The sequence below is a fragment of the Geotrypetes seraphini genome, chromosome 19 (assembly GCF_902459505.1).
Source record: "Geotrypetes seraphini chromosome 19, aGeoSer1.1, whole genome shotgun sequence".
In the NCBI taxonomy this organism is placed as follows: domain Eukaryota; kingdom Metazoa; phylum Chordata; class Amphibia; order Gymnophiona; family Dermophiidae; genus Geotrypetes; species Geotrypetes seraphini.
This window is the reverse complement of record NC_047102.1, coordinates 36,188,573-36,209,883: the sequence shown is the minus strand read 5'-3', so window position 1 is coordinate 36,209,883 and position 21,311 is coordinate 36,188,573. Positions and strand designations below refer to the sequence as shown.

The window sequence follows — 21,311 nt, the reverse complement described above, 5'->3', positions numbered from 1 at the left end:
TGATTATATGAAATATTGGATATAGAACATTGTCTTTTCCAAGCAAAGGAGAACATTCCGAGTCATAAAAGGAAACTGTGGCTGGTCACAAAATCTAAAAAGCCTATGAAATGAGTTTGGCATTCGGGAGTCAAAAGGAGGAAAGAGAAGATTCCTGAGGAAGAAATCTCAGCGAAACTTCCTGATCTTTCTGACTGATGCAAGGGATCAAACAGGGCCCTCACAGGAGAAGCAAGATTAAAGAGACATGAGCTACCTGTTCTGTTCACTGTGAAAGTGGCTGTTTTGTTGTGTATCAGGCAGCTGAACACTCCATAATCCTCATTCCCCGTGATGTTTATTTCTAAAATGCTGGTCAGAAACTGTTGGTTCGCACTGATATTTATCCTGTGGGAATGCAAAAAAATCATTGGTGTCATCATAAAACTATGCAACCTGAACAAGAGACACATAAGGACAAAAAAGACCCATGTTGGCAAGGCATCAGGGGGCAAGTGCACACGATCCCATCTGAAAGGACAAAGGAAGCTGGTGCCCGCATCCCATAAGTAATGATTCAGGGGGGGTACACATATGTACAGGCTTCTCCCCTCAATTGTGCACCAGAAAGGGGCAAATTCTATAAATGGCATCCAGATTGTAGGTGGCAGTAGGCGTCTACCCGCTGTCTAACCAGCCAATTGGGATGCACATTTTTAAAACACACCCTGAGGCAGGTTGCCTACATTGTAGGCATCTTTGCGAGCCTAGGGAGGGGCGTAGGGCTGCCTAAGCTCGCCCTAGGCTAGGCATGGGCGTGGTTTTGTCTGAAAGTGGCCTAAGGGAAGCTTAGGTGGCCCTAGGCATCTCCCTAGGGCTGCAAAAGGCGCCTGAAATCATTTCAAATAGACGCAGCCACTGAACTGATCGCAGCAAGGGATGCCGACTCCCCCAATATCCATGGCAGGAGGAGTGCTGAATCCCTCCTGCAGCCACCCCCGGAGGGAGGGATGCCCAGTCCCTCCTGCCAGAACGCCCCCCCCCCTCACCTCCCTGGCATCCACCAGTACCTTTTTTTAGTTGTCTGGCCGGAGGGATGCTTACTCTCTCCGGTCAGCAGGCCCACCTCCAATGAATGGTTGGCCTTCCCCTTCCCAGTGCATTGTGGGATGGTGATTTTTAACATGTTAAGAGCCAGAGTAAATTTAGAAAAGGGTCTCAAAGCCCACCAGCAGGCTATATCTCCCTCAACTTCAGGGCAACTGCTGCTAATGCCAACCTGTGTGGTCCATGAATTCAGAGTCAGCATTAGGCACTACAGCTCTATGGCATGCACTAATTAGAAATTATACCCCTGGATTTAATTACTGAATGATAACTTTGTATCACTGTATACCCTGCACATAAGAAATATATCACTTTCATTTTTTTGGTAGATTTGTGATTTTTCCCACTTTCATATTTAACATACAGATTACCCTGTAGTTTTATCTGTTGGCCAGTAGAAGTCAGTGTAGTAACAATATTTTTATCTTCTTTTTGCAATAATGGTTAAGGTGGCTAAGAAAATGATCTCTACTCAGATACATAAAATCCTCCCCGATTCTTTTTAAGTGATTACCCAGAATAAAGTGACTTGCTCAAGATCAGTAGGAGAATTACCAGACAATGTGATATCTGAACACTTGTTTCCTTGGTTCTCAACTTATTTCCCTCATCATTAGGCTACACTTTATCCAGCAGTAAAAACGTTTCCAAAAAAGACAATGTTCTATAACCAAGCTCTCATCTAATCAGCATTTTCTAACCGTGTTCTAGAAGAAGCATATCTAATCAGTCTAGTTTTGGAGATCTGTGCAATAAATATGCACGAGACCAATTGTAAATAACTCTAACTTGGGTATATTCATTGCAACTGGTCTGCAAACCAGACAGGCTAGCTGGTTAGGAAACACTGTTAAGGTTTTTAGTTAGAAAAGTCAATTTCCACTCTAGACACACACCTAACCATGACTGACCACACAAACTTACTAGTGAAAAAATGTTTCTTCACGCTGTGGAAACTAAGGACCATTAAAAAATACTTCGACCCAACATCCTTCAGGTTGCTGGTGCAATCGCTGATTGAGCATTGGAACAAGCTTCCAGTGCAGATGGTCGAGGCACGCAGCATCCCAGACTTCAAGAACAAATGGGATACCTATGTGGGATCCCTACGAGGGTCATACCAAGGGATAGGGTCACTAGGGTATGGACTTGAATGAGCAGGTCAGTAGAGTGACAGTATAATTACAATTATACTTTAGGGGGTCAGTAGACTTAAGAGGGTGGGTAAATGGTGTGGGCAGACTTGATGGGCTGTAGCCCTTATCTGCCGTCATCTTTCTATGTTTCTATGTTTCTATCCATTCTTGACTACTGCAACATCATCTACCTGGGTATCCCTCATAAAACAATTAAAAAACTGAGATTAGTACAAAACGCCGCCGTTCGCCTAATCTTTGGACTAAGAAAAAATGACCACATTAACCCCTACTCTAAAAAACTGCACTGGCTACCAATAGAAGCGCGAATACTATTCAAATTTGCTTGCATCTGTTTCAAACAAGTCTGGGGACTAGCACCTTCATACCTGCAAACTCACTTCATCCTACACAACCCCACACGAACAACCAGAAACAAAAACTTCTTTGCATACCCAAAGATCACGGGATGTAGATACAAATCCTTCCTGGATAGAACTTTTAAGTTCCAAGCGAACAGACAGCAAGTCTGGCTGAGAAACTACATAAATGAACCCAATCTGACTTACAGTGCATTCCGAAAATCAATTAAAAACGCCCTATTCGCCAAATTCATTGACTAAAACTGTCCTCTCCCTCACTAGGATTTCCCCTCTGTAAACGCCTTTTCCTTCCCTCAAGAAGATCCTTTATTGTATTCTTTATCCATAGAACTCCAATTAGTATGTAAGATTTCTATTTAGACTCATTGTATTGTATTAAGACTTACTATATTGTATTCTGACTTATTGCTATTCGCTGACTGTCCAGCCTTCTTTCAATGTGAACCGCCTAGAAGTCGCCTGACTATGGCAGTATAGAAAAATAAAGTTATTATTATTATTATAAATTGCCATTATATCCGTTGGCTTGCCTACTGATCCACTGTAAAGTAGGGTCACTGTAACAGTTTCTCCCTGTGGTAACACAAGAGGTTAGAAACATAGAAACATGATGGCAGATAAAGGCCAAATGGCCCATCCAATCTGCCCATCCGCAGTAACCATTATTTCTTCCTCTCTCCGAGAGATCCCACGTGCCTATCCTTCTTGAATTCAGACAGTGTCTCTGTCTCCACCACCTCTTCCGGGAGACTTTTCCACACATCTACCACCCTTTCTGTGAAAAGGTATTTCCTTAGATTACTCCTGAGCCTATCACCTCTTAACTTCATCCTATGCCTTCTCATTCCAGAGCTTTCTTTCAAATGAAAGACTCTCGACTCATGCGCATTTAGATCACGGTGGTATTTAAACGTCTCTATCATATCTCCCCTCTCCTGCCTTTCCTCCAAAGCACATTGTTCTTTGACTTTCTTTTATTCTTCCAATCAATGTTAAAAAATGTCCACTTCAACCGTACTAAAAACTTGCGGACTGATAGGGTAGTTTTTCTCACCTAATATCATTTTAGTTTGATACATTGTAAACCGCTTAGGTCAGTAAAATGCAGGAGCGATAGATCAAATCTTACATAAACGGTATATCAAAAATAAAGAAACTTGGAAACTTTATAGAATAGCATTGAATCCCAATTTTTCCCAGTGACCAATTTGGGTGCTATATACTGAATTCTGAACCATTAGTGTCTTTAACTGATATATTTGCTCTGTGGATTAATTTTTTCACCTCCTTTGCCCTCACTGTCTTCTTCCATCTGAATTATCGCCATTCCCTTGTACTTTCACTGTTTCCACACTTCATCCTCTGGTTCTTTATTAGTTCTCCTCCTTTTATCTCATTCTTGCATACTCCCTTTGTTCACATTTTCCCTTTGTCTTGTCTGCTTGCTTTCTCTTTTTCTAGTTTCATATCTACCCTCTCTTAAGCTATATACTAAATCTCTTTTGCTTCATGTCTCACCTCCCCCGCTCCACAGTAAGTTTACATTCAGGGCTTGCACCTATCTGTACTTTCCCTGGCTTTCTCTGCTACTCTGGTGCAAAGTTCACCACGTCTTGCTAGTGTAATCTCAACTTTGAAGGAAATAAAAGGCAAGTCACTGACACAAAGGGTGTTTACCTAAACCAACTTGGAACCTTTCAGAACAGCCTTTAACCTTTTCAGTACCAGCACATGATCTCCTGTTTTATGGAAGAGGCAATGGAAGAAAATTGTAACTGTGTCCTTGGCATTGTATGGTGGCCTGCGTCCTTGGGTGTATGACCTACTTCACTTGGCCCACCTACAAAGGTGTGATGAAAAGTTCTCAGCCCAACCAGCTTCCTAAATTCCGAGAATTGTTTTTGTCCCTGTGACTGAAAAGAGTGTTATTTTATTTTGCAAAGTGCCAATTTGCAGAATCGTAATGCTATGTTTTGACATTGTTTCAAAGATCATCGATTGAACCATGTCAATGAAAAGTGTGGAATTTTCAAGTATGAAACTCCGAGCCATCACGAAATTCCTATTCCTGCAGAAGAAAACTCCAAAGGCTGTTGTAGACAAGAAAACATTAAATGGTTTCAAAGAAGGTTTGGATAGATTCCTAGAAGAAAAAGGGATTGGGGGGTATAGATAGGTATAGACCATTGCTCAGGCAATGGGCCTGATGGGCCGCCGCGGGTGCGGACCGCTGAGCAGGATGGACCTATGGTCTGCCTCAGCGGAGGCAACTTCTTATGTTCTTATGTTCTTAAAGGAAATCCATGAATGTATGATACAAACATTGAGTGACACATGCCCATCATACTCCACAGTGAAGAAGTGGTGTGCAAACTTTCAGTGTAGAGATATTGAAAATGGCGATGTAGCAAGGTCTGGGAGGCCTCAAACACAGTGTCAACTCCTGAAATTGTAGACTATGTCCTTGACCTGATTTTGACAGATTGGCAAATATTGGTTAAAACAATTGCTGAGACGCTACAGATATCCAGGGAATGTGTTGAGTGTCTAATCCATATGCAGCTGGGTAGGCAGAAGCTGTCAGCTAAGTGGGTGCCCAAATGTTTGAATGCTGATGAGAAATGATGTCAAGTGGACACGTTCAAATTGATTTTGCAGCATTTTCAGCAACCTGGTGCCAACATTTTGGAATGACTAGTTACTGCTGATGAAACATGGTTACACCACTATGATCCTGAGACATAACAAGGCCAAGGAAATGCAAGACCCAAAAGTCAGCAGGAAAGGTCATGGTCACAATGTTTTGGGATCAGGAAGTCTCGTGTGTGTCTAGATCATAAGGGGGCATGTTAGAGGTATGTTTTGGGCAGGATTAGGGCGGTATTAGAATTTGGACTTTTTAGAAACATAGAAACATAGAAGATGATGGCAGAAAAGGGCCACGGCCCAACAAGTCTGCCCATTCTAATGACCCACCCCCTAAATTCTTCCCTGAAGTGATCCCACATGTTTATCCCATTTTCTCGTGAAGTCCAGCATGCTGCTGGCCTGAATTACCTGCAGTGGAAGACTATTCCAATGATCAACCACCCTTTTGGTGAAGAAGTACTTCCTAGTGTCACTATGAAATATCCCACCCCTGAGTTTCAACGGATGTCCTCTTGTCACCATAATCAAATGTTTTACAAAATGTCCAGGGCACAATTTGAACATTTTGGGCTAGACTTGTTTTTAAAGTGAATAAGGGCCAAAAAGATACCCAAACTGACAAGATGGCCACAGAAGGAATGAAAATATGGCCCCACACACTTTCCCAGAGGTTACTGACCTGCTCCCACCCTCCTTCCCCTAAATATCTGCATGAAACAGTACATATCTGTACCTATGACAGTTGCAGATACTATGGCCAGTCCTAGTAGAGCTGCAAGAAGGTCTCTGGAGTATCCTGGAGAGCAGTAGAGTGAACCATAGAGAGGGGGGACCCAGGCCCATATCCCACTTTAACCACTACATTTATGGTGGAAAGTGTGATCCCACCAAAATCTTAGTGTAGTGCCATACAGGACTTCACCCAACTCCTTTATGCCTTTGTCCTCTCCCACATGGACTACTGCAATGCGCTATTCAACGGTCTCATGGCAAAGAATATACACAGTCTTCAATGTATTCAAAATACAGCAATTAGACTTCTAAAGAACCATCACGCTCACAACCCTGTCTCCCAGGCTCTATCATCAGCCCACTAGCTACCCATAGCCAAAAGCTGCGTCTTTAAGGGTTTGATGCTAGTGTATAAATCCCTACACAACATGGCGCCAGGCTACATGTCAACCAAAGTTTCTCCATACATACCGAACAAACCACTCCGCTCCCAAGAAAAAAACACCTCCAAATCCCTCCAGAATTCCGGATGATGTTCCTACTCCCATTTCTTACCAAACTACTGGAACCAACTACCTCCACAGATAAGATCCCTCAAAGGGCTCCTAAACTTTAGGAAAGCAAAAAAACCCCCATACCTCTTCACCTAATACCTTGCCTATTACCGCATGTTTTTAAAGAAGAAATGTATATTGGAACTTGACCCTCTGCACATGGCATACTGGAATATACACACTGTATTGTAAATATGACAAATTGTAACTCCTTGACTGTATATTATGTATGTTTAACCTGTAACCTGTTCTGAGGTTGTTGGGGAAAACGGAATAGAAAACAAATTCAATAAATAAAGATAATGGTTGGACTTAGTGGGAGTTCAGGAAAAGCTCATGGGAGCAATGACTGTCATTGAATCTTACTCCGAAATCCTGAGTCTAAATTCACTTTACTCACCAGGAACTCTGCTCACTCTTGCTTTCCAGCAGAATTTCATCCTTCATCCAGCGGAAGGTGGAGTAACACAGCGCATCTGAGGGGAGCACAGTGGTGCAGTTCAGCACAAGCTGACTCCCCAAGGGAGGCTCCAGGACCTGGCTGCCTGAGGAGGGGGACAGGAACTGCGTAGAGGCACTGCAAGAATTGGCTGGGAACAGAAAATGGAGGACGGGAATTAGATCGTTAGGGATAAGCAATCATATAGGGCAGTGGTCTCCAATGCGGAGCCCAGGGTTGCATGTGGCCCCCAAAGTCCTGCATTGTGGCCCTTAAACAGCTGGCTGAAATGTTCCTCAAGCCCTGCAAAGTCATTAAGTTCAATCTTTCCAGCTTGGATAGCACATTAAGGGGTTCTTTTACTAAGGCGCACTAGCTGTTTCAGCGCATCCTAAACACTAGCGTGTCCATTATAGTCTAGGGACGAGTTAACGTTAAGCGCACGCTACAACGTCTAGCACGCCTTAGTCAAAAAACCCTAAATGTCTGAAAAGAGAATTGTCGTAGGTTGGACCTACTGTGCCTGCGCCATATATATACATATAGCTGCTTGGCAGGTCAAAGGTCAGCATTCATATTTACATGCACATGTACTGCAGTGTTTGACGAAGCTAGAGAAACCATAAAACACTTGCGTTGAGAGAAACCATGTCAAATATTTGCAAAAACAGAACAGTGCATAACGAAAACTACATTTTCAATGATGTATTTAACTAGTATAGACTTAAATGTGTAAGCTTGAAGTCTTTTGGTGGCCTTCAGAACTTTCTTGTTTTCTTGAAGGGTACAGATAGAGGGTAACTATACAGGATAGCAAATGAATAAGGAATAAACGATTTAGCTGAAGGATCACTTGCAGGTCATGAACCTGGGGGGGGCCGCCGCGGGAGCGGACTGCTGGGCACGATGGACCCTTGGTCTGACCCAGCAGAGGCAATGCTTATGTTCATGTAAAGGACTACAAAGTGAATATAAGAAAGCTCTGAGGGCCACCAAAGAATTTCAAGCTTATACTGATGTAGAGCAGTGTTTCTCAACTTCTTCAAACCAAGTACCCCCTAAGTTTAACAAATATCAAATATCAAAACTTCAAACTATCCTTCCCTTCTTTAAAAGGCATATTTGGAACATCCCTGCTCTTCAGGATCACCGAGCTGTGGAACAGCTTTACTGCCCATCTTCGAAGTTTGACCTCCCTCCAACATTTGAAAACTTGGCTTTTCTCCAAAACTTCCTCCCCCTCCATTATACTAAGTCCCCTCTTTCCTTCCTTTTTACTAAGCCCTTCTTTTTTCCATTGGAGTTCCTTTCTTTATTAATTCCTGTAAACCGTGTCGAGCTCCACTTCTGTGGAGATGATGCGGTATATAAACTTAAGGTTTAGTTTAGTTTTAGTTTAATTTAGAGTACCCCTGCCCAAACTCCGTCCCAGTCCCCATAATAGTACTAATTGTAATGCAGTTTCTTCCATCCATTTTTCATATACACACAATATAATCTTGGTAACCACAAAATTAAAAAAAAAGCCAAAGCACACTATGCAGAGAAAATGTTAATTTTCATTTATATTCAGGGGGGGGATCAAAGAAGTCAAGGCAGATGACTTTTAAAAAATGCAATGTCATCTCTGTAACAATGATTGAAAAATAGACAAATATAGTGCAAAATATAGACAGCAGAGATAAATTCTCATTTTGATCACTAAATTGAAAATAACCTGTCCAAATCTTTCTTAAAACCAGCTACGCTCTTACCACATCCTCTGGCAATGCATTCCAGAGCTTAACTATTCTCCGAGTGAAAATTTTCCTCCTATTGGTTTTAAAAGTATTTCCTTGTAACTTCATCGAATGTCCCCTAGTCTTTGTAATTTTTGACGGCGCGAGAGAGAGATTGTTTAAGTAGCGCAGTTGGAATAGAATCAGCTGGCGAGGTGATCGTTCATAGCCCAGCGATGATTCAAGAGAGCCCTTCTTTAGAAGGCAGGTCGAAATTCTCCAGAGTATTGCAACATGAGTAACTGGAGAGTCCATTAAGGTAGAATTGAAAAATGAACTTGCAGAGCTATCGTTATTAATTTATAGTTTTTCTCTAAAATTCAGTGTTAGTAGCATTTGGACTTAGGCTGGAAGCATCTTGGGGACAATGATATACCAACAGCATCTGAATGTAATTTGCCATGAGCTATCAATGAAAAAAAAAAAAATGCAAGTTACAGCCAAATAAAGAAAAAAAATAAGACTGGAGATTGTTTGTTCCTCCTCTTAGTGCTCTCCGGTAATTCATAGTTCTTTCCCTGTATTACTTTAGGAAAGTCATCACTGTACGGCCTTTGTTCTCCGGATGTCTGCTTTCTCTTCTGATATGCCAGCATTTTGGCACTCCCCGCCAGGGGACAGAAGAGGTCAGACGGATTCCTGTTTATTTTGAAAACAAATTCAAACATGTCTCTTTGGCTTGGTGTTTGAATGATGATGTAGCTACAGGAAGAGATTTTGGGGGAGAGTTTCCCTGGAATGTTTTTAGGTCTCCATGAAATTCTGGAGGGTTGGGGTTGGGATTTCGGCAGGGGATTTTTCGGATTTTATGTTTTTGTATTTTACGGATGTTTGAATTCATTGTTGTGTACAGCACACGTCTTATATATAGAAATAAATCATTTTAATTGCCGGTCACAGCAGTATTAGCTCTGACGCTCATAGGAATTCTAGAAGCATTGGAGCTAATACCGCCATGGCTGGTGATGATAAAGTCTAACGCGGCTTCGTAAAAGGAGGCCAAAATGGGCTATTGAGAATAAAAATATTCCAGTCAATATTTAATACCAATAGCGATACAGTTCGTATATCCCACATACAGCGGAAATAATTCAATGAAAGATCTAGAGCAGGGGTGGGCAACTCCAATCCTCGAGGAATCCAGTCGGGTTTTCAGGATTTCCCCAATGAATATGCATTGAAAGCAGTGCATGCAAATAGATCTCATGCATATTCATTGGGGAAATCCTGAAAACCCGAATGGATTCCTCGAGGACCAGAGTTGCCCACCGCTTATTTAGACTTACCTAGGAAATGCAGTTAATTTTCATAAATCAGTAGAGCCTAAATTTTAGTTAAAACTATATTGATGAAATAAGCCCTACCAGTGCCTAAGTGCAAAATGCCATTTAAAAGAGCTTTGAAAACAAATTTCAAGGCGCCTACTGAGGGCCTAAAAAAAACCAGGGCCAGAATTGTACCTACAGAGGTGCTTCATGATGCCTAACACCAATGTAGGTGTGGTTAACGGTAGAAGATTTGACCCAAGGGCTTAAGGGAAAAGTATCACTGTTTGCCGACGATGCCAAACTGCAACATAGTATACAAAAGCAGTGTGCCTGACTTTATGACACAGAACCTACGACAGCTGGAACAGTGGTCATCAACTTGGCAGCTAGGCTTCAATGCTAAAAAATGTAAAGTAATGCACCTAGGCAAAAAAAATCCACACAGAACTTACACACTAAATGGTGAAACCTTGTCCAGGACCACGGTGGAACGTGATTTGGGAGTGATCATTAGCGATGATATGAAGGCTGCCAATCAAGTAGAGAAGGCTTCGTCCAAGGCAAGACAAATGATAGGCTGCATCCGTAGGGGTTTTGTCAGCAGAAAACCTGAAGTCATAATGCCACTGTACAGATCCATGGTGAGACCTCATCTCGAGTATTGTGTTCAATTCTGGAGACCACACTACCGGAAAGATGTGTTGAGAATTGAGTCGGTTCAGCGAATGGCTACCAGGATGGTCTTGGGGCTCAGGGATCTCACGTATGAAGAAAGGAGGTTAAAAAAACTGCGGATGTACTCACTGGAGGAGCGAAGAGAGAGGGGGGACATGATTGAGACCTTTAAATATATCACGGGGCGTATAGAGGTGAAAGATGATATCTTCAGTCTTACAGGGCCCTCGGTAACCAGAGGACACTCGCTGAAAATCAGGGGAGGGAAATTTCAAGGTGATGCTAGGAAGTACTTCTTCACTGAACGGGTGGTCGATCATTGGAACGAGCTGCCTCAGCAGGTGATTGAGGCCAACAGCGTGTCAGATTTTAAGAGAAAATGGGATATTCATGTGGGATCTATAGGGAGTAAGAATCAGGGAGTGGGTCATTGGTATGGGCAGACTCGATGGGCTATGGCCCTTTTCTGCCGTCAATTTCTATGTTTCTATGTTTAGGCACCGTAAAGCGCCTCCATAGATGCAATCGACATCAAAGGTAGGCGCCGAAAATGTAGGTCTTTCAAACCCTGGACTATATTTCCAGTGCCTCTCTTGAAGGTGCGATTCTCTAAATGGCGCCGTTGCCTGACTGACATGAGATTGGCGGCCATTTTAAGGCAGCCATTGACCATGGTATCATTTAGTGTCCAGCATTTTAGCACCTAACTTTAGGTGACCTTTACAGAATGACCCTCTAACAGCTACCTTTGTATATCAGAAAGCAATGTAATCTCAATGGTTTAAGAAATTATTGAAGAGACACTTATTTTGTTATATGAAATACGGGCTGTTTAGGTTTACGCGCTTATTTGTGTGACTGTTTTAATGTATTTTATGTACAATACTTGTGAGCCGCTTTGGGAAAAGCGTATCATTAATAAAATAAAATAAAACAAGCCAACCAAACACATACACAGACTAATCACAAAATACAAAACAACAAACCTATTACAGATTAAAAACTAAAACTCATTAAAATGAAACCCCAAAACTATGCTGCTTAACGCTTTGCACTGACCTTTACATTCACACATCTTTTGAGGACGGGCTAAAAACAGCATGCACTTACTTAACGTGAAAAAGGGCGGGTAAATAGTGCAGTTTATAATCCCTTTCTGAACTGTAATATGGTAGGAGCTTGCCTTAGGCCCGGGGGTAACTCATTCCAACAGCTAGGGGGCCCTGACCTGAAAACATCGTACTACAATAGCTGAAACATCCAAACAGAACTTGTCCAACGATTGTAAATTCCGTGTTGGCCGATAAAAATGCAAATACAAAGAACGCACACCAACAGAACCATTGCCATACAGAGCCTTAAAAATTAAACAGGGAGTCTTAAATTTGATGCGTGCATTGACAGGGCCTGATGTTCAGGTCAACAAATGAGGGACTACTACTTCCAGCAGAAAGATAATCACAGAAAAATATACATATACAACAATCACAGGAGTAGTTGTGAAATATGCTTAAAAAAAAAGGGGGTCATAAATGATACCCATAGCAAGCATAAAGTCCTGAGTTAAGACATGTATGCCTTAATGCACTGGACTGATGGTTGCGAGTCTCTGAACAGCTGGAAAGTACCAAACACTGAAGTCCATGCCACAAGTCATGGTGTTTGTGAGTCTATACCAGTGCATCGCAAGCTCGGAGGTCTTCCAGACACGGTCCCAGGCTCAGGGAAACGAGATGAGGTTTGCGTGAGGCGGGGTTTAGGCTGGGGCGGAGTGGGGCAGGGTTAAAAAAAAAAAAAAAAAGTTTGCGGGACACTGGTCTATGCATATTGATCTCTTTACGGCAAGGGGCTCTTAAACACTTTTGGTTCTCGTATCCCTTTATCTGATCAATGAACCTCTTGTAACCCCCCTTCATAAACTAGTCACTACTGAGCAGCTACACCAGTGGCATCCAGCCCTGTCCTGGAGGACCCCCAGGCCAGTTGGATTTTCAGGATAACCCTAATGAATATGCATGAGAGAGATCTGCATATAATGGAGGTGCCAGGCATGCAAATCTGCCCCATGCATATTCATTAGGGCTATCCTGAAAACCTGACTGGCCTGGGGGTCCTCCAGGACTGGGTTGGGAACCACTGAGCTACACATTGAAATACAACATACTCTGCCATACCGTCTATCGTTGTTTGACTAGTTTTCCTGCTGTAATTGTCTATTGCTTATGTCTGACGTTAATTCCTTCAAAGAGGCAGTACATAAATCCTAATAATTAAAATAAATATGTCACTGTTTGCCACTAAACGTGCTAACTGCTAACATGTCATTAAAATTGCAGTAGCACGAGTATGCCGTAATAACTGCCTGCTTCAATAAATTGCCTCAGATTTCAAGACCCTTGTCCGCACCTTCTTTGGCCTCTTCCCACACCTCCGAGGCATGTGGGGGGCTGCTGGTTACGTACCCCTGTTCTACAGCTTTAGTTCCGTGAAAAGGAAAAATAATGAGACAGCTTCAGGTCAGGTCAGATACCTGCCCTCACCAGGTCGGGTTTTCAGGATTTCCCAAATGAATATGCATGAGAGACCTATTTGCATACAATGGAAGCAGTGCATGCAAATTAATTGGAGGAAATCCTGAAAACCCGACTGGATTGCGGCCCTCAAGGACCGACTCAGAATATATCAAAACACCCTCCACTCCAACCTACCTGCCATGGCCAGTCCTACAGCAAAGGCTGCGTTTTCTACCTGTTCAGGTAGATCGGGTATGTGCAGTTTCCAGCACCATCAGTCTGTAGGCGGCAAGTGATCAGGGCAGGCAGCCTCTCTGTTGTACTCTGCACTGTTCAGATGGCAGCGGCCTCTGCTCCAGTGAAGGTGAACGACTGAGCACCTGGAGATTTGCCACATACAAAGAAAGACGTTGTGGGCCTGGGCTCACTCTCTGCCGCGTAGTTATAGAAGGCTCAGATCTCTAATAGGCGGTGCCCGGACCTGAGAAGGTTAAAATACCAACCCATCAGCAGAAAACAGAAACTATCTGGTTAATATATAGCAAAGTGAAGCTTAACCCTTTGAATGCTCAGCTTATAAGTGTAAAGGATCTTGTTTATCAGCTCGCACTTGCTTGCAAAGGTCTTCCCACACCTCACATTTCCCCTGCCCCCAGCCCCCATTCTTCTCCCTATCCTCTCTATGCCGAAGCAATGGAACACAAATAATGCCACACTTTACTATACACAAACTCTTGCCCTCTGTACAGGGTGAAACATAGGCCCACGCTTGAAAGCGCCCTTTGGAATACACCTGTGAAAAGCACAAGAAAAGCATTCACGCAGAAAATAACCAACAACATTACACTACTATCTGGGGGCTTCAGAAATCTGCTAATAGGAAGACACCTGCTCAGTCTCCTGAAGGGTAAAACACAGCTGACAATTAATGGTTACAGGAATTTCCTTGTTGAATAAACATATTTTCTTTCAGAGAACATATCCTGTATGTTGTATGTTCCAGCACAAACAGCAGTTTGACATTCTGAATGCATCAACAATGAGGGGAGGCGTGGCCTAGTGGTTAGAACTGCTACTTAAGATTGTGAGTTCAGTCTCAGCCTGCGCCCTGTGACCCTGAGTAAGTCACTTAACCTCCTTTGCCCCGGGTAGAGAAATTGCCTAAGAGTACCTGTTTACTTTGGGTGAATCTCTTCATGAAAAGGCAGTTAATAAATCCCAGTAGGCTTCTGGGTCAGCCGCGGGCTACGTGTAGGAACCGCGGCTGCGACTTTGTGAAGAGAAGTGCAGCTGGGAGGAGGAAGCCAGCCAGAACAGGACAAAGAGGGACGCATTGGGACATGAGAAAGAAGAAGCCCGTTGGGACACAGAAGGAAGGGAGGGAGTACAAATTTCAGACAAAGGATGGAAAGAAGGAAGGAAGGAGGTGAGGGGGCATGAACTTGGGACATAGGATGGAAGAATGGAGGGAGTGAGGGGAAGAGATGCTGAGGTGGGGGAGGGAATAGAAAAGGATAATTGTTGGGCATGGGTGTCTGAGTGAAAGGGAAAGAGATGGTGCACATGGGAAATGAAGAAAGAAAATTGTTGGGCATAAGGAGGGAGAGAGAATTTTTGGACTTGGTAGTAGGAGAGGAGTGAGGTATAGATGCATGGGGAAGAGAGAGATGAGAGGGAGAAATGTTGGATGCGGTGGTGGAGAGGGAACAGTGGGATGGATAGAAAGGGATGCAAGAGGGGCCTCAAGGAGGTGGAGAAGGTGGGAAGAATACTAGCATCAGACTTTGGTAGGAAAAAAGGTTGCTCAGAGGGAAGGCTTCCGGGTTAGCCACAGGCAGCGTGGTGTGAGGAAGGGAAGAATTTTGGACATGGTGGGGGAGGCAATAGAGGCATGGTGTTGGAGAGAGGTGACACAAGGAGAACTGTTGGGTATGGGGCTGGTGGGCAGGGGTGAAAAATTCTGTTCATGGTAATAATAATAATAGAAATAAAGTGCAAAATATAACATAATAATTATAATATATATAATAATTAGATTATATATTATGCACTTTATTGATTATGCACTTGAATCCCCCCCCCTCCTCCTCCTGGCATGTGGAGAAATTGTCCTGGTGCAAAAAAAGGCTGGGGACTGCTGAATTAGAGGACTTAGAGAACTGGCCCAGGGTACAGGGTATTTCAGCTCTAGCTCCATGGTCTGACCTAGCCTGAGCAACAGCAAGAGTTAACTGAACAAGCTGGCTAGAATCCTGATGAATAAATATGAAACTTCAACTTCAATGTTTGTTTCTCAGAATTTGCCTGCAGAGTAACATGGTACATGATGTGAGAGAAAGACCAGCTGTCCCATCCACATCTGTCCAGTTTATTTATAATTACTTATATTCCACCACTATCTGCAGTTCCAGGTGGGGTATAGAAAACGTCATAAAACCAATAAAACACGCAATCCAAACCCACACATTCAAATCAATCACAAGCAGTCATGACATTAATCAAATAACTTCCATACACAGACCGAATATCTGCATAATACACTCTTCCCTCCATATTTGAAGAACATGACCGCGAACACGGAAAACTGCAAACAACTTTTAATACGTTATTCGCGGAATTTTTATAACAGCCATCCTTTAATATATTAAAATCGCGAATAATAGCATCGATTGTGAAAGCTGGGAAGCAGAAATTTTCAGGGTGAAGCTGGTAAGCGCCAAACTTTTTATTGGTACAGTACTTTACTCATGATGTAATTTTGGGGGGGAGGAGTCAGCATGCAAAATAATTGCAAATAAGCGAAACCACGAGTGCTGAAACCACAAATACAGAGGGAGAAGTGTAATGATAATCAATTACCAAATGCTAGATCAAAGAAGGGTCTTCACTTGCTTTCTAACAGTAAGGAAGTCTTGTTATTGTCTCTCTGGATAGGCATTAATCTATACCAGATCCCCACATCGTGTTTATCATGAAACCTCTGACTCCTGTAATTTTTTTACTGGGTCCAGAACTAAAATAGTACATATGTTCTTTCCCCCCTGTAAATACCTACAAATTTCCAAAATGACAGTGAGCACAAACTTCCATTCTGAAAGGGAATTTATACACTTACATTTATATCTGCTCTTTTGCACTGTGTATATTTTCAAAAGTATGCAAATAAATGCAAACCCCTCCCAGACCACATTCAGGCCATATTTCTGCTCAACTTTCAATAAAGTTATGCATACGCGGCTGCAGGAATGTGGCTACCATTAAGAGAGCCTGGCAAAAAAGCCAATGGTAGAGGCCACCTGCTGTTGAACCAACAAGCCTTCTAATGGTCCAGCATCTCTCTGTCTCTGGCACAGATACACTAGGCAGCGATCGTGTAACGATCATGGCTAAAGCGGTTTTGACTGGGGGAGGGGGTTCTGAGCTGACCTCCCCCAAGCCCACCAACCCACCAGGGCTGTCTTATGGAGTCTTGTTGGTAGGGTGGTAGGAGGGGGGGGATCTTCGTGAAGGGTGGGGAGCATGAGGGAGTGCTGGGGGGGGGAGGATTCATGGGGTGGTGGGGAAGTATGCAGGGTGATGTAGCTGTTGCAAGGGTGGTATTTTGGGGCAAGGCAGTTTGTGGGATACTAGGGCAGTTGCAGAGAAAGTTTTTAGATATAGGAGAGTTTGTGCAATTGTGGGAGGGGGGTAAGTTTTTGAGAGCGAGTCAGTTTAGTAGTCTAACGTCAGAGGGAAGGCTTGTGGGTCAGCCATGTGTAGCATGTAAGAGGTGCTGCCAGCGCGTCCCTGCAACAAGTGACGCTGAAGGCAGAAGGAGCAGCTCCTGATTGGTGAGGCCCGACTTTAGTACAGGAAGAGGTGGCCGGAGCATACCACCAGTGATTTTCTCCACTCGCCGGCGCTCCGGCTGCCCTCTCCTGCCTCTCCGGCTGCCCTCTCCTGCCTCTCCGGCTGCCCTCTCCTGCCTCTCCGGCTGCCCTCTCCGGCTGCCCTCTCCTGCCTCTCCGGCTGCCCTCTCCTGCCTCTCCGGCTGCCCTCTCCTGCCTCTCCGGCTGCCCTCTCCTGCCTGGTCATTTGTGGTCAGAAAATACCGCAAATGACCGGGACCGCGAATTCGGAGGAGCACTGTATTTTTCTATAGTTGTTACTGAGGTAATGTTGTATATTTTAAAGTCATCTGCCTTGACCTCTTTCAAAAAAGAAACAAATATAAATGATAATTAACATTTTCTCTGTGTACAGTGTGCTTTGAGCTTTTTTTAAATTTTGTGGTTACCATTTTGTATTAATAAGATTATATTGTGTGTATATGAAAAATTAATGGAAGAAATTACATTACAATTAGTATTACACTTCTCCCTCGTTATTCGCGGGGGATAGGGGCAGAGCCGGACCATGAATGGTGAAAAACCGCGAATATCCGGCTCTGACCCACCCCCGCCTCCCTTCCACCTTCCCCTGGCATCCCGGCCTTACCTGGTGGTCTAGCTGGTTTTCGGGGCAGGAGCGATCTTCCTACACTCCTGCCCCGTGCAGATAGCCATTAGGCTGTGGGGAGTTCCCGTAGTCTCTTGCTTGACTTTGCTTGAACTGAACTACAAATTTTTCCTTTGCCTCCATAGGTCCCCAGCTTACCTTCATCGAGCTAAACTTACTCTCACGGACACATGTCTCAAATGTAATCAACCCAGGGCAACTTCAGGTCATCAATTTTGGGCCTGTCCTTTGGTTCAGGGCTTCTGGACCCAGTTGCAGCAGCATATTACTTCCATGTGGCACCATGGCTACACTATTCGCCCTGAGATGCTATTTACCTTGGAACATCTTCCTCGGGTGTCCCCGAAAGGATTCCGGGGTTTTCTGGACCGTTCCATCTTGCTGGGGAAGAAAACTATATTACATTGCTGGATTGTACCGGACGCACCGACTTTGTCTCATTGGCGTACTCTCATGCTCCATCAGGCTTCTATGGAGCATCTCTCTTTGACCTCATTGGACACACCCAAGGGACATTTGTATTGCTCTATTTGGGAGCCTTTTTGGCTCACATTGACTCATAAAGCTCGTAGTAATTTGTTGAACCCATGATTCTGTCTGTACTCTGGAAGATGGATTGTTTGTTACTGTGGGATATTGGGGGGGGGGGGAGTGGGTTGGGAGGAAACAGTTGTACTTATTTTGCATACTACGGTTGTATTTAAGCTGTTTGGTTTTTCTTGGAAAACCTCAATAAACATAATTGTTTCCTCAATTTTGCCCGGCCCTGAAGTCAGTCTTACTGGTCTGTAATTTCCCGGATCTCCCCTGGAACCCTTTTTAAAAATTGGCGTAACATTGGCCACCCTCCAATCTTCAGGTACAATAGATGATTTTAGCAACAAGTTACAGATCATTAACAGCAGGTCAGCAATTTCAAATTAAAACGAATGTGTGAAATAAATATCCCCAAAATCAGGAGAAATCCAAATGAAATGAAAATGAGACAAAAAAAATTTTGACATCTGGATATTCCTTATTCCTTGGGTATGCGCATATTATATCCTACAAATTCCAGAAGGAAACCTGTTGTCAACTACAAGTGACTTTAAATCATTCCGAAAAGAAATCAAAATCCTGCTATTCAAAAAAACTATACAGCCTTCTATCCCCCCCCTCGCACCCTCCCCCCTCCATGCAAACTACCAGCTGACCTCCCCAACAAGTAACCAACACTAATCTTCATCTTCCCTACTAGTAATCCTCATTTCTACTCCCATCCTCAATTTCTTCCCTCTGCCTCCTCTATTTAACGTCCCCCAAATTGTAATCCCTCTGCATCTACTGTGTAAGCGTCCCCCAAATTGTAATCCCTCTGCATCTACTGTGTAAGCGTCCCCCAAATTGTAATCCCTCTGCATCTACTGTGTAAGCGTCCCCCAAATTGTAATCCCTCTGCATCTACTGTGTAAGCGTCCCCCAAATTGTAATCCCTCTGCATCTACTGTGTAAGCGTCCCCCAAATTGTAATCCCTCTGCATCTACTATGTAAGCGTCCCCCAAATTGTAATCCCTCTGCATCTACTGTGTTAGCGTCCCCCAAATTGTAACTTCCTGGAAATGTCCAGCTATCTTGTACTATAATCCACTTAGAACTGCAAGGTACAGGCGGAATAGAAGTCACTAATGTAATGTAAACTGTCTTTGGCAAGATGCAAGAATTATGGTGGGCCTTAGCAATCACCAACTACCCTTTCTTACCCTGCTGGGGCAGGTCAAACGAGCACAGGAAACATCGTAAATAAGGAACTGGGAAGAAAGTAGTGGAAAGATCACCTCTCCCACACCCACAGAACTGTGTCCTTACCTTCTGAATTCATCACACAAGGGTCCCGAGCACGATCTCCATATCCTACAGTTCCTTTTCGTCCCACTGTGTGACCTAGTGACCTGTTCTTTCCGCAGCTTTGCATTAGAAAAATGCAAACTAGTTTTTCCCTGGATCTAGCACTGGCCCACTGCGCTGTGCGGCGTCTGCTGCTGTGTAAACACAGTTCATACAGGGCTTGGCTTGGCATGCTGTGTAAACATTCCCAGAGTCCGGCTGCAGGTACTGCCTTGCTGGAAGGAAGGTGGGGAAGATCGGTGTGATGACTGCTAGTTAATGGTGCACTTGCTTCCCAAGGAAGGGTGAGAGAACACAGGAAGAATGTATGCTAGGCCAGTGTTCTTCAACCGCCGGTCCACAGGGCCAGCACGTGCATCAGGCCCAAAACAGTGTTCTTTAAACCCCGGTCCACGGTGCGATCGATGTGGCGTTATCTTCAAGCCAGCTCCCTCTTCCTAACTGATTCAGTGCACAAAGCCACGGGCAGTGGCTCCTACGGGCATCCTGCGCCTGAACCGGAAGCCTTCTCTCGGACGTTGCAACGTCAGAGGGAAGGCTTCCAGATGAGGCACGGGACGTGCAAGATGCAATTAGTACTAGTATGGAGGCGGGGTCTGGGGTGGAGATTGGGTAGAGATGGGCGGGGTCTAGCCCACGACTTAGCCCTGTGTTCTTCAACTGTCGGCCCGCGGACCGATGCCGGTCCACAGAAGAATTCTTTTATTTCTGCTGGTCCATAGGTGTAAAAAGGTTGAAAAACACTGTGCCAGGCCATTCCTACTGTGCCCGAGTGCTAAGCTACTGGAAAGTTAGTTCAATTAGTTGGTATTCACTGGAGATATTTAAAGTTGATATTTAAGTTCTATACTTAAACTACTATCCTGAGTATCCTGGCTTCGATTCAGGCTTTTTAAAAAAATATAAAATCCAAGTTTATTTTGTATTTTGATATACTGCCCATCAGCTGCAGCCACCCGAGTGGTTCAAAATCTAATCAGATACTCTTAGACAGTTTAGCAATGGGCTTTTACAATAACCAGTTCAGTTACTTCAGGCTTGGCTCCCTGTCTCGGTCCAGAAATGCTTTAAAACGTTTTCTGAACCCGAGATCGTGGTCACAGGTTATGCGTTAGCTGGCTCCAGAAAGGGGGATTTTCCGTGCCATATATTCTTCCCTTTATGTCCAAACTTTCGCTTGACAAAAGAGGTGGCCTAGTGGTTGGAGCTACAGTCTCAGCACCCTGAGGTTGTGGGTTCAAATCCCATGCTGCTCCCTGTAACCCTGGGCAAGACACTTAATCCCCCACCGCCTCAAGTACATTAGGAAGTGTGTGAGTCCACAGGGACAGATAGGGAAAATGCTTGAAGTACCTGTAGGTAAACCACTTCGAGCGTGGTGTAAAATTACAAAAAGGTGGTATTCAAGTCCCAATCCTTTCCCCCCTAAACTTCATTGGGTGAATCTGTTAATGAAAAAAGCGATTTATAAAGCTAAAAGAAAAAGAATAAGAATTCTGGTGAACCTGAAATAAAACTAAAACTACGAAACCACGCTAGCGTTTTTTTAGCGCAGAATGGCTTGCGCTGCTCCCGACGCTCATTGAGTTCCTATGAGCGTCGGGAGCAGTGTGGGCCATTCAGCTGAGAGGGAAACGTAAGTTTTCATTTTTGAGAACTTCTGGCAGGATGAGATCTATGAACATTCCAGTCTAAAGGTGTCGTGTCTAGATCTGG

At 43.8% G+C, this 21,311-nt stretch overlaps 1 protein-coding gene across 3 annotated transcripts in view; it reads right to left on the bottom strand.

Annotated features, from left to right (window-relative positions):
• The window catches only part of SIGIRR (single Ig and TIR domain containing), a 43,133-nt gene extending 23,391 nt beyond the window's left edge, over nucleotides 1-19,742 (bottom strand). For 2 of the 3 annotated variants that reach the window (XM_033928849.1, XM_033928851.1), the window contains exons 1-3: nucleotides 19,557-19,742; nucleotides 6,941-7,130; nucleotides 257-387 (exon numbers count right to left, since the gene is read on the bottom strand). In XM_033928849.1, coding sequence (XP_033784740.1) covers nucleotides 257-387; nucleotides 6,941-7,130; nucleotides 19,557-19,662 — 427 coding nt within the window. In that variant the 5' untranslated portion in view covers nucleotides 19,663-19,742. Of the gene's footprint in view, nucleotides 1-256; nucleotides 388-6,940; nucleotides 7,131-13,408; nucleotides 13,695-19,556 lie in introns of all 3 variants that reach the window. The other variant, XM_033928850.1, reaches the window with a different exon arrangement.
• Between the last annotated feature and the right edge of the window lie 1,569 nt (nucleotides 19,743-21,311).